General features: G+C 40.4%; 4 protein-coding genes across 4 annotated transcripts in view; all 4 read left to right on the forward strand.

The window, feature by feature from the left end:
- Positions 1 to 123, forward strand: part of LOC130494865 (uncharacterized) — a 3,101-nt gene extending 2,978 nt beyond the window's left edge. Inside the window, exon 6 of the mRNA XM_056985687.1 lies at positions 118 to 123. Coding sequence (XP_056841667.1) covers positions 118 to 123 — 6 coding nt within the window. The remainder of the gene's footprint in view (positions 1 to 117) is intronic.
- A 2-nt stretch (positions 124 to 125) lies between these two features.
- LOC130512423 (uncharacterized) lies at positions 126 to 2,728 on the forward strand. The gene is made up of 10 exons (XM_057010389.1): positions 126 to 237; positions 481 to 754; positions 838 to 928; positions 1,046 to 1,170; positions 1,247 to 1,328; positions 1,425 to 1,542; positions 1,658 to 1,815; positions 1,921 to 2,035; positions 2,135 to 2,320; positions 2,403 to 2,728. Exons 1-10 carry the CDS (start codon positions 205 to 207, stop codon positions 2,406 to 2,408), a joined length of 1,188 nt encoding a protein of 395 aa, XP_056866369.1. The 5' UTR covers positions 126 to 204; the 3' UTR covers positions 2,409 to 2,728.
- A 1,077-nt stretch (positions 2,729 to 3,805) lies between these two features.
- LOC130494866 (F-box protein At2g35280-like) lies at positions 3,806 to 4,477 on the forward strand. The gene has a single exon (XM_056985688.1). The coding sequence runs from the start codon at positions 3,806 to 3,808 to the stop codon at positions 4,475 to 4,477; it is 672 nt and encodes a 223-aa protein (XP_056841668.1).
- Positions 4,478 to 5,450: 973 nt separating this feature from the next.
- LOC108858264 (uncharacterized) lies at positions 5,451 to 11,351 on the forward strand. Its single transcript, XM_018632217.2, has 7 exons — positions 5,451 to 5,559; positions 5,667 to 5,753; positions 5,986 to 6,126; positions 6,208 to 7,566; positions 8,275 to 10,629; positions 10,708 to 11,180; positions 11,295 to 11,351. Exons 1-7 carry the CDS (start codon positions 5,451 to 5,453, stop codon positions 11,349 to 11,351), a joined length of 4,581 nt encoding a protein of 1,526 aa, XP_018487719.2.
- Positions 11,352 to 12,026: the final 675 nt, after the last annotated feature.

The raw sequence follows: 12,026 nt of genomic DNA on the forward strand, positions 1-12,026 counted from the left end.
CCTATCTTACTCTTTTGTTTTTTCTTCTTCACTTAATCTCTCTGATACCTATCATTGCTAATTCACAATCTTCATCCTCTTCTCGACTAATGGCTATGACGAAAGTTTTCTTTTCAGATTTGAAATCCGGCCGGTGCTCCGCCGTCGTTGAGGCGCGGCTTTCGGTTCTGGGAAGCAAGAAACGTGAAACGTGGCGGCGAGCTCATGTGGGCTGACCTCCTTTTGGTGGACGTCAATGTAAGTTCATTCCATACGATTTGTTGTTTGAGTGTTGCAATCTTCAGTTTTACTGTGTTTTTTTTTTTTTTTTTTTGTTCGTTGTGTCCTTTGGTTGTTGTCTCGATTGAGTAATTAGGTATTTTATTGATGGGGTTGTGTGTATGTTGAACTGGACGTAAACTGAAATTAGTTACATTGGTTTTGTGTGTGTTGGTTTATTTTCATACTATGATTGTCTGATGCTTCTTTCTGCATATTCAGGGCACTATTATGCAGGCAAGCATAAGCTCTAACCGTCTCCCACGATACCAGGAACAACTCATTGCCGGTACAATGTTTTCGATTTCTGGTTTTGACGTCGCTAGGTGTGCGCAGAACTTCCGGCTTACGGATTCTTCTCTCCACATCCGGTTCAGCGAAACAACCTCCTTTAAGGAATTGTCCGACCCGGTTTCACCTTTGCCCACGGAAGCTTTCCGGTTCCGTAACCAGTCGGAGTTGCATGGACTGGCAAACACGAACAGTCACTTACCAGGTAAGGTTTTTTTTTTTTTCACACTGTTAGTTCATGTTGTATGAATATGTACATTGATTAATGATCTGGTAGGCTTTATGTAGACATCATAGGGGAGATCCTTGGGGTGAGGAGTACCGTAACTGATCCTCCTGAAGCAAAGAATCGTGTGATGGTGACTATCAGGCTGGACAGGTATTGGATTGATATAGCTGTAGCTCATTTGAATATGGTGTGTAGTTGCCATATTATTTTTTTTGTTTACCCTGTCTTCAATTATTTTAACAGATGTGCTATTTTCGATTTGTGCAGTGATGACACTGTCACTCTAAGCCTATTTGACTCCCAGGCTGTTGCTTTCCATATGCAACTTGAGTCAATGCGTGATGATCCGAAGGTCATTGTTGCCACCAGCATAAACCCGAAACTGGTTGGAGGTAGTGAAGTGTTTTTGTGCATATGTTATTACATGTTTTGTACAAATTGATTTGACACAATTCATGATCCATTTAGGTCGTTTGTTTCTCAATGCCACATCTGGAACACATGTGTATTTCGATAAGCAGACCGATGCAGGAAGCGCCCGTTTCTATCAGTAAGTTTTTGTTTGGTTTCACATGGGTTGTATGTGTTCACGGTTGGAGATTTAACCAGTGTTGTCTTTTTTTTTTTTTTCTTTTTTTTTTTGTAGATTGGTCGCCAGAGACACGGGTCTACCGTCAGCCGCTCCGCTGCTCAGGTCGTATGCAAAGGTCGAGAAGATGACTATTGCTGAGCTCAGCAATTTTGTCGTTACTGCTGCGTCCCAGGTAACGATAGTCTGGCATCCATTAAGATTAGTTTTGTTTTATATTCAGTGTTTTGTTTGCACCTTTTTGAAACTTATAAATCGCTTTATGTCTGACTCTTATATTATTGGTGCAGGAAATTGATTTTCTGTGTACTGGGAAGGTTGTTCGTGTGGAAGCAGAGAAGGGTTGGTGTTATGTTGCGTGCTCTAAGTGCAGTAAGAAACTGCAGCGTAGTTCATCTGCCTTGGTGTGTGGACGTTGCGATAACTCACATGCTATTGGGACTCTCCGGTATGCATTGTTTTTATTGTAGCTAATTACATTCTGATAAGTAATTTAGACGCTGGTTTATATCTCTTTTAAGCAATTTGAATTCTGTTCTGCTGTCTATTTTAGCTATCGTGTGGAAACGGTGATATCTGATGATTCCGGCGAAGGCACGTTCGTCTGGTTTGATGGTGTGATGACCAAGCTGCATAGTCTTCGAGCAAGTGAGGCTGTACAGATGCTGGTATGACGTAACTTTGTATACGTGCATGTGTTTGGTTCGTCGTATTTGTGTTGATTACTAAACGCACCTGGGTTTGACAACTGTGATCATGACTAACAGGGTGAAGAGGGAGTGAATCCAGAAGACTCAATGGTACCTCCGTTCATCACAGAAATGGAAGGAAACACATACACGTTCCAAGTGAGAGTTACTGCATACAATTTCACTGAACACCATAAGACCTTCACTATCACGCGTGTAGATAAGGACCATGGTCGGCTGCCAAATGATGACGTCGATGACAATGTAAGTATACTCACTTACAACTCCTCGATTCCAATTTGCTGTATCCAAACATAGGTGTGTATAACAGAATTAATGGATAGGGGGGTGACGATGGTGATGATGATGACAAATCGCCTGGAAAGCAGTCCACCGGTGGAAACGGAGATGGGGATGGGACTGGTGGGACACCATCGGATGGGGGTGTGATCACAGGGGGTAAGGCGCGTGGGAGTACTGATATGGCATCACCTGCTGGGGTGAAGAAGGCGAGAGTTGAATGAGACTATGCTCAGTCGCTCATATTTAATAATGCATATGCAGTATCTTTAATTGTCGTGTGTTTGAAATTTGCTTTGGATATTTGATTTGGATGTTTGCTTTGGATATTCCCATATATATGGGTTATTGAAATTAAAATTTTAAGACTTATCACTGTGCAAGTATTTTGGATTCATTGCATCCATTGTTTTTTTTTTCTTTTGTTCTCTTTTACTTTATTCTAATTGGTTTGCTAATAGGATTTTTGGCATCTTATTAGTTGGATCACGTCGCGCTGTTCAGTATACGTAGTTATATGGCAGGACTGTTCAGCCTACGTTGTTATGTGGCAGAATGATTCGTATTATAATATATTCTATATTGCATTAAATCTTTATTATGCGACGTAATCATCACTGTACAAGTGTTCTCGATACATTACCTTCAATGGCATGGATGAATTCATTTCCATGTAATCTTTTACGGGGTTCGTTATATAAATAAACATTACGAAACTTAGAGGATAATAATATGGTGGAGGTGATTATATTAAAAAGAGTAGAGCATCTTCGAGTAGATATACAATCATTTATAGAGATGTACTAAAGTCACCATTTCATATTTTTTTTTTGTTTTTTTTTTCCCCGTTTTTACTAATTGAAGATGAACCATAACATGATCTTAATAGGTATATATGAGCAGATAATACCATCATTTATAGAGATGTACTAAAGTCACCATAACAAGATCTTAATATGTCCATCATATTGAATATTTTAAAATATAATTTCAGGCTCTGCCTACTATTAGATAAGCATGTTTGATTTGTAGCTGATAGCATGATGGTTTTTTCTTCATGATTTTATTCGAGTGGATGAAATATGCTATTCATACAGCGTTCATATTTGGGAATTTTTGAATATGAATAATTTTTGGGGTTGGAGAACAAAATTACAAAAATCAGAATTATAAATATACAAAAAAAATGATTAACATCCCCAAATTATATCAGAACCGCTAACGTCCCTCTTTAATATTATAAAGTATAATCAAGTGCGTAGTGGGATGTGTTAATGCAAATACGTTACACTCTATCACTGTAAACCGTAACTCCTTATACCTTCGTCTACATTCCTTATATATAACAAGAACAAGACAAACCAATAAATTAAAAAAAAAAAAACAGAGCAAAACACTAACCACCATTACAGCAAAAGCTTAAACCCCTATACACTCCCCAAAGAAACGATGGAGCCAAACAAGCGTAATCCAACACGTCTCGATACGTTGCCCGATGACATGTTGCGTGTCATCATATCAAAGGTCGGTGCCGCCTCCTCCTCCGACTACGCTAACACTGTGCTGTCATGCAGGAGCATGAACTTTGGTCTTGATGATCCTCTCATCGCCACAACCCTGTGCATATCCCCTTTGGTGGAACAACCCCGCCTTGCTGACAACTATGGCAAACTAATGGAGCAGCTTCTCGCAGCCGATAATCTTGCCGCTCATTATGTCAAGGGAATCCGTGAGTATTTCCTCTTTGATAACCAGTCCCTTGGACTTCACCACTTGCGTATTGCATCTAATGGGAGTCATAGGGAGGCAACGTACCTCTACGGCCTTCTTCGAATGGCCCTAGGAATGGTTGACGAAGGTAAGAAAATCATCTCGGAGTTATCTGAAGATGTTGGAGTTGCTTCCGTTGAGAAAATCTGGGTCAAGGTCCAGAAGTCCATAAGTGATCTGCCCCTGCGTCTGAAGGACGAGTATGTTGCTACGTACATGAAGATGAAGCCAGACGTTAACTGTCATCCAGCTGAAGTCGATACGGTCTGCTCCGGCTGCTTTCACGCTTACCTCATGTATGAGTTCTTTGACATGGTCATTGGTCTCAACCCAGTTTCCGCGACTGCATGAGTTGCTTGGTGATCAAGTTATAACCGGATTACTGTTTTTTCCCCCTTCCTTTTTCGTTCTTGGTAGTTTTGATTTGTTGTCTTTTTAATATTTCTGTTTTGTGTAATGAGTGTGTCATTGTCCTATCTGTAGATGGGATCAATATCACCAGTTTCCCTTTTTATCTAAAAAAAAAAAATTCCGGTTATTTGAATTTAGTCTACAATCCTTTTTTTAATTCTTTTAAAAAATTAGTTGGATATTCGAAACAAAGTAGCACACCAAAACAAGTATTTTAAAAAAAAAACAAATGATATAAGGTATAACGTTCATAGATTAAAACATAGCGACGGTGGTCCTCTTTATAAGCTAAGACTACTAAACAACGCTTCAACAAATATTCAACAAATAGATTAAGTCATTTTACGTTCTGTAAGGTATAACAAATAGTTTAAATTTTTAACAAAAAAAAAACAAATATTTACTTTGATTAAGATCAACGCCTAGATGTATAGGTCGCTTGAATTCTTTATTAGGTAATCATAGGTGGATATAACAGTTAGCTATATCTATAGATATAAAATTATGGGATATAAATACATAGTTATTTGTGTCAAATTGGCGTCCCATAATGTTCAAATCTAAAATATTTCGACTTCTTATCTCACCTCCAAGCGTCACCTAGCTATATCATAAGAGTTGTGATATATTACCAGTTCTTATTTTTAAATAGCATGACTTAATTTCCCTGCTTAATAGCATTCATTCTTTTTAAGTATCTTTCTATAATTTATAAAATAGAAATTAATAGGATAAATATTCTTCCCATATGACTATATATATGGAAAGTAATACACACTCATTTAAGGCTAATAAATGTCCTCTTAAGACACGAATTTTTAGTAACTGATAATTGTATCAAGCACCACAATCAGTCACATTTGTGTTTCAGAAATATTAGATCCCTAAGCTCTGTGTTAGATACTCTAGCGCAATGGTGAACGAAGCCGAGACCAGCGATCAAAGAATCAACATCGAAAGAAGTTTGGATGCTGACGGAAGCATTGGAAACGTCTGTGAAAGCATGGGGGTCAATGGATCTGGTGCGTCCATTGCTCTCTTGGTTTGAACTCATCCATTTTGCGTATTATACTAATATCATTTATAATCGTCCTTTTTGTTTTTCTTTTTTTTTGTTTTTTGGAATAAGGGGATCAACGAGGAGATATAACGCGGTCATCACGACGGTCCCGAATGCTGGTTAGGTCCACAAAAACGAACAGGTCACCTACAGTTGGTGAGTCAATATTGTATTGTCACCATTATCGATTTAACATATCAGCATTGCTTACACGATCGCTATTTGTGAATACCGTAGCTGACAACAAATCGATGAAGAAACGGGGAGTGGGCAGACCAATCATTCCAACGGGTATATCTTATAAGCTACATAGCATAAGAACCTGCCTCTACATAGATAGATATATATGTGTTTATGTATCTACTGACACATTCAGCAACTCATGCAGCACTGTTATTCTCAAGCGATGCTAACCCACCCGTGATTCCGTATGCGGAAGCAACTCGGAATGCCAGACAATTGCGATTATCAATCCGTAGACAAAGGAGAGCAGCTCTGTCATCCACGTCTGTGTCCACAACTGCTAAACGTAAGATTATTGAACTCTGTAGTCTGGCGTTCTATATTACAGTACATGAAATTAGCCTGACATTGCTCTATCAAAATTCAGGTAAAAAGAAAATCAAACCATGTGTCAAGTGGGATTTGGTGTCATGCCCATCGTGTAAAGCATTACTATGGAACGCCGAAGCAGTTGGCGGTGGGACCAACCGGTCGAAGAAAGAGTTTAGTCTATGCTGCCAGAAGGGGCGTGTGAGGCTTCCACCGGTTCGAGAGCCACCGTCACCGTTGCTAGAGCTGTTGGAGTCACCAAAATTCAGACCACACATCAGAGTTGCAAACAGTCTGCTTGCATTCACATCAATGGGTGCCCATATTGACCATAGCGTTACTGGAACCCCAGGACCTTTTACCTTCCGTGTCCATGGCCAGATAACTCACAGAATTGGCTCCATGCTACCCGAAGATGGTAACGATCCGCAGTATTTGCAGCTCTATATTTTCGATACCGAAAACGAGATCGAGAACAGAAAGAGAGCGATTACCAAAGGTTCTGCATCACTAGAACTCGATGATGCTATCATTGCCCAGTTGATTGAGATGCTTGACACTAACAACCACCTAGCCAGGACCTTTAGACATGCTCGCGACCGCTTCCGCGCCACTGGGACAATCGAGTTTAGTATCACATTAGTCAGTCATCCAAACAGAGGCCGACAGTATGATCTTCCTTCCGCAAGTGAGATCGGTGGACTGGTGGTTGGAGATTTATCTGCGACAACTGTAGGAAGAGACATTGTGGTCGAGCTTAAATCTTCGCAGCTGCAAAGAATAGGTGATCTCCACCCGTTACTGATGAGTCTTCAGTATCCATTGTTGTTTCCGTACGGGGAAACTGGGTACAACGAACGACTGCCATACGAAGGGCCGGAAACTTCCACTGTGAAGAGGGAATTCATGACGATGCGAGAGTTTTATGCTTATCAAATCCAGACCAGACCTTCAGAAGGAATGACAATTATTAAGGGAGGAAGATTACTGCACCAGTATATTGTTGACGCATATGTGGCTACAGAGACAGAGAGACTGCGGTTCATCAGTCTGAATCAAAAGAAGCTGCGGGCAGATCTATACAACAATGTATGCGACGCAGTTGAAGCCGGTGATGCTGACCCGGCTCAAATTGGTAAAAAGGTCATCCTCCCTTCATCCTTCACGGCTGGACCTCGGTACATGGCTGAAAAATATCAAGACGCAATGGCTATATGCCGTTGGTATGGGAACCCTCATCTCTTCATCACCGTCACCGCGAACCCAAATTGGGTGGAGCTCAAAAATCATCTTACTGCATATGGAGGTGACTCCCCTAATAGCCGGCCTGACCTCGAGTGTCGACTCTTCAAGCTAAAGCTTGATGAAATGATGGCAGAATTCAAAAACGGAGTTTACTTCCCTAAACCGGCCGCAGGTACAAGTTAATCTCAAATATATTCCGGTTAAAAATTCACACTGATATACTGAGACAACCTTACCAGAGTTAAATTCACCTATAATACCTATTTATTGAGAATCATATAACATAATTTCACTTATTCGAAAAAACCAAAAAAAACCCCCGGTTATAGTTTAAATACTGATACGGAACTAAAATATGTGATCAAAACTACCCCAACAAAAGCAACTTTGAGATTCTTAGAAGGAAAGAGTTCAATGGTAAAGAATGTGATTTTGATTTCAAAATTACAAAATAATACTCCATACATAAGTATAGTAGTCTTCAGAATATGTTGAATAGCAAATACAATGGAACAAACCATAAACTGATGTAATGCCACCCAGTGAAAATAGGATAAGAATATAATTTAGCTACTAATTTAATTGGTCACTAATAAATTTAAAAAAAAGGTATTACCCCAAACTACTACAAATTTTTGATTAAAATTATAATATGTATAGATATATGTTGTTGACTTCTATTATTTATTGTATTTATTCTAATTAAAATTACCACCATTTAACTACGAATACTCATGCCCCATTTTTTCACCATAACAGTGGTTACTAAAGTAAAACGATAATGGTAAATATATGATTCGAAAATTGTTGATTTATCTCTAATCTAATGAGTAAACATAGTTTACCCCAGTCATTTTAACTAAACTTATGATTATTGCAGTGGTCTACACCATAGAATTTCAGAAGCGAGGTTTGCCCCATGCCCATATCTTATTATGGTTAAAAGGAGTAAAAAAGGAGGTTACAGCTGCAATGATTGATGAATATATCTCGGCAGAGTTTCCAGATAGAGAGCTTGACCCGGAGGGCTTTGATTTGGTTGAGCGGCATATGATACATGGTCCGTGTGGCAGGTTACGCCCCAGGTCGCCGTGCATGGACAAAGGGGAGTGCACTAAGAGTTTCCCAAAACCTTTCTCGGATCACACAAGAATTGACAAATCTGGATTCGTGGTATATAGGAGGAGGGGTGATTCTGGGTCGTTTGTTGTCAAGGGTGATATCAAACTGGATCATCGATATGTGGTGCCTCATAATCTTGCTCTGCTGAAGAAATACCAAGCCCACATCAACGTTGAATGGTGCTGTAGGACAAGTGCAATCAAATACCTATTTAAATACATTACCAAAGGCGTTGATCGTGCTACTGCTCACCTACAGAAAAAGGAATCTGCAGGCATCGTGAATCAGGAGGAAAAGAAAAAAACAAGTATGGTCAACGAGATTGACAAGTTTTTGGAATGCCGCTATATATCGGCTTGCGAAGGTGCATGGAGATTATTTGCTTTCCCAATACACCATAACCAGCCTAATGTTGTTAAGCTTCCAGTACACCTACCAGGGGAGCATTTGATGGTCTACGATGAATCTGCTGACCTATCAGAGGTGCTATGCCGGGAGAATATAGATAAGACGATGTTAACTGCATTCTTTGAGGCGTGTGAGATATATGAGGAAGCTAGGGAGCTGACATACATTGAGTTCCCCTCCAGGTTCGTATATCAGTCAGCCGGGAAACTATGGGCACCAAGACAACAAGGAGAAGCTATTGGCCGTGTCGTGTATGTCAGTCCAACCTCCGGAGATAGATACTACTTAAGGATATTGTTAAATGTTGTGAGAGGTCCTAGGAGCTATTATGATTTATGCAGTGTTGGTGGGGTCTTTTACAAGAAGTGCAAAGACGCGTGCTATGCCAGAGGTTTACTCAATGATGATAAAGAGTGGCATGAAGCAATAGAAGAGCCATCTTACTGGGCGACTGGACGTCAGCTGAGAAGATTATTTGTACTTATACTGGTATACTGTCAGGTTATAAGCCCTCTAAAGCTGTGGGAGCATTCATGGAAGTTTTTAGCTGAGGACATACTCTACATGAAACGTAAGGAGTTTCGATTTCCAGAGCTTGAATTAGAGGACGAGCAGTTGAAGCAGTATACTCTGATCGAGGTCGAGAGACATCTAAAAGAGCATAACCAGACGTTAGAAGACTACGATGAGATGCCTAAGCCAGATAAATCCATAATATCAGAGTTGAACAACCCGGAGTTGCGGCAAGAGTTACTTTACGACGTCAAGAAGGAGGCTGAAACGCATCGTGAGTTGTTTAGCGCCCTCAATCAGGATCAGCGCACAGTGTATGATGCAGTTCTCAAGTCAGTTGAAGAAGGATTAGGGCAACTGTTCTTTGTGTATGGTCCAGGAGGAACTGGTAAAACGTACCTGTACAGGACCATCATCGCACGGATCAGGTCAGTAGGCAAAGTAGTTATACCGGTTGCAACCGCCGGTATCGCGGCATTGCTTCTTCCAGGTGGGAGAACAGCCCACTCACGGTTTAAACTACCACTGGCACTGGATGATAGTTCGATGTGTAATATACACAAAGGGTCTAGCTTGGCTGAATTAATATGCAAGGCGGACCTAATAATATGGGACGAGGCTCCGATGGCGCATAGACACACGTTTGAAACACTAGACCGTTCTCTCAGAGATTTGTTATCGCACGCAGATCCCGAGGCAGCCACAAAGCCTTTTGGTGGCAAGACGGTGCTTCTTGGGGGCGATTTTAGACAAATTCTACCGGTCATCCCACACGGGAAACGTCCGGATACGGTTCTCGCGTCCATTAGCAAGTCGTATATTTGGAAAATGGCACGAGTCTATTCACTGTCAATAAACATGAGGCTGCGGCAGGAGGACAAAGACTTTGCAGAATGGCTCTTGCAAGTAGGAAATGGGGAAGCGGAAACAGTGTCATCATATAAATCAAAGCATGAAGAAGGTAGTCAGATTTTTGTGGACAAGAGCTTATTACTACCTCGCTCTGAAACTCCACATGAAGCTTTGGCAGATGCTGCATATCCAAACTTCCTCCAGAACTACCGAAACAAAGAGTACCTGAAGGAAAGAGCCGTCTTGACACCGACAAATAATACCGTACATGAGATCAACGCTTATCTACTCTCTAAGATCCCATCACATGCTAGGGAGTATTTGAGCTCAGATTCCATCGATTTTGAGGCCACACCAGCTGATGATTGGACCAGCCATTACCCACCTGAATATCTCAATTCACTAGAATTTCCAGGACTTCCGAATCACCGGCTGTGCTTGAAAGTAGGGGCACCAGTTATGATGCTGCGCAATCTTAACCAGGATCTAGGTTTGTGCAATGGTACAAGGATGATGGTCACCCGGCTAGGTAGCAGGATTGTTCAAGCTGAGATCATGACTGGCACAGAAGTTGGTGAGCAGGTTTTGATTCCTAGGATTCAGCTAACACCCACAGATACCATCCATCCATTCACTTTCAACCGTCGGCAATTCCCGATCAGGCTGTGCTATGCCATGACCATAAACAAGAGCCAGGGGCAGAGCCTAAATAATGTCGCTCTATATCTTCCCCGCCCTGTGTTTACTCATGGTCAACTATATGTGGCCATGTCTAGGGTCACGTCTCCAAATGGGCTTAAGATATTAGACGAGACTTCCGATGCGGACGGTAAAGATGGAGTGACCAATATTGTCTACAGGGAAATCTTCAATGACATCCAAGTGACACAGGTAATAGCAAAGCCCTTAGTTCATGCATTCATAAATATCTGATTTTGATTGCATATAGTAATGATATTCATTTACATTTATCATACTACTGATATAAGATCGCATAATGCGTAGCTCTGCAAAAATAATATGATTATCAGAATGTTTGGATTCAGCTTTTACGACCATTGAAAATTTTAAGTTACAATATTAGAAAAAAACACAATAGTTCTAATATTTTAGATAGAGTCTATGCTATTGGTTATTTTAGAGTAGGATGTACAAAGGGGTTGAGGATTAAAAGGTCTGGGGTATCAGTTTAAGATTATAAGGCAAGATTGGAAAAAGAATTTCAAAATGTTCTACGTACCATAGTTATGTTTAAAAGTTATTATTCACAGAATAGAGGTTGTCTATGGTGTTGAGTTCTCAGACTGGTAGTTGAAAGCGAATTGATTTTTGAATAGCGATTAAAAATTTAGGACAAATTAAATATTTGACGTTAGAACTTAGAAGTTTATATCCTCACTTTCTGCAGTGAATTTAGCAAGGATATACACGGTCCGGGCAGAGATCAAGCATCGGATCAGCGCGTTCCTCTGTTTATGTTTGATTTGATTCATCAAAAATATACTTCCGGTTTATAATCAGTACAGACATCCACTGAGATATTAGTTTACTTACACTTACTGAATATTGTGTGTTATTATTGAACCTGCGTTTGTTTACAATTTAAAGCACTATCTTGACTCCCACCGTTTAATACGCGGGTCTCATGTTTACATATCTTCCTATACACGTAAACGTCCGTCCATATGGTTTCATATATCCAAGACATATGGCGTAAGTACACAAGCACATGACTTA

The sequence above is a fragment of the Raphanus sativus genome, chromosome 5, assembly GCF_000801105.2.
Source record: "Raphanus sativus cultivar WK10039 chromosome 5, ASM80110v3, whole genome shotgun sequence".
Classification (NCBI taxonomy): Eukaryota; Viridiplantae; Streptophyta; class Magnoliopsida; order Brassicales; family Brassicaceae; genus Raphanus; species Raphanus sativus.

Excerpts from the sequence above, each read along its gene's own strand:
- LOC130512423 (XM_057010389.1), top strand. The coding sequence starts at position 205 with ATGTGGGCTGACCTCCTTTTGGTGGACGTCAAT. Across the intron at positions 755-837 it reads CACGAACAGTCACTTACCAG|ACATCATAGGGGAGATCCTT; the intron begins GTAAGGTTTTTT and ends GGCTTTATGTAG. Across the intron at positions 1,329-1,424 it reads GGAAGCGCCCGTTTCTATCA|ATTGGTCGCCAGAGACACGG; the intron begins GTAAGTTTTTGT and ends TTTTTTTTGTAG.
- LOC130494866 (XM_056985688.1), top strand. The coding sequence starts at position 3,806 with ATGGAGCCAAACAAGCGTAATCCAACACGTCTCGATACGTTGCCCGAT.
- LOC108858264 (XM_018632217.2), top strand. The coding sequence starts at position 5,451 with ATGGTGAACGAAGCCGAGACCAGCGATCAAAGAATCAACATCGAAAGA. Across the intron at positions 6,127-6,207 it reads TGTGTCCACAACTGCTAAAC|GTAAAAAGAAAATCAAACCA; the intron begins GTAAGATTATTG and ends ATCAAAATTCAG. Across the intron at positions 10,630-10,707 it reads TTTGAGCTCAGATTCCATCG|TTCCGAATCACCGGCTGTGC; the intron begins ATTTTGAGGCCA and ends AATTTCCAGGAC.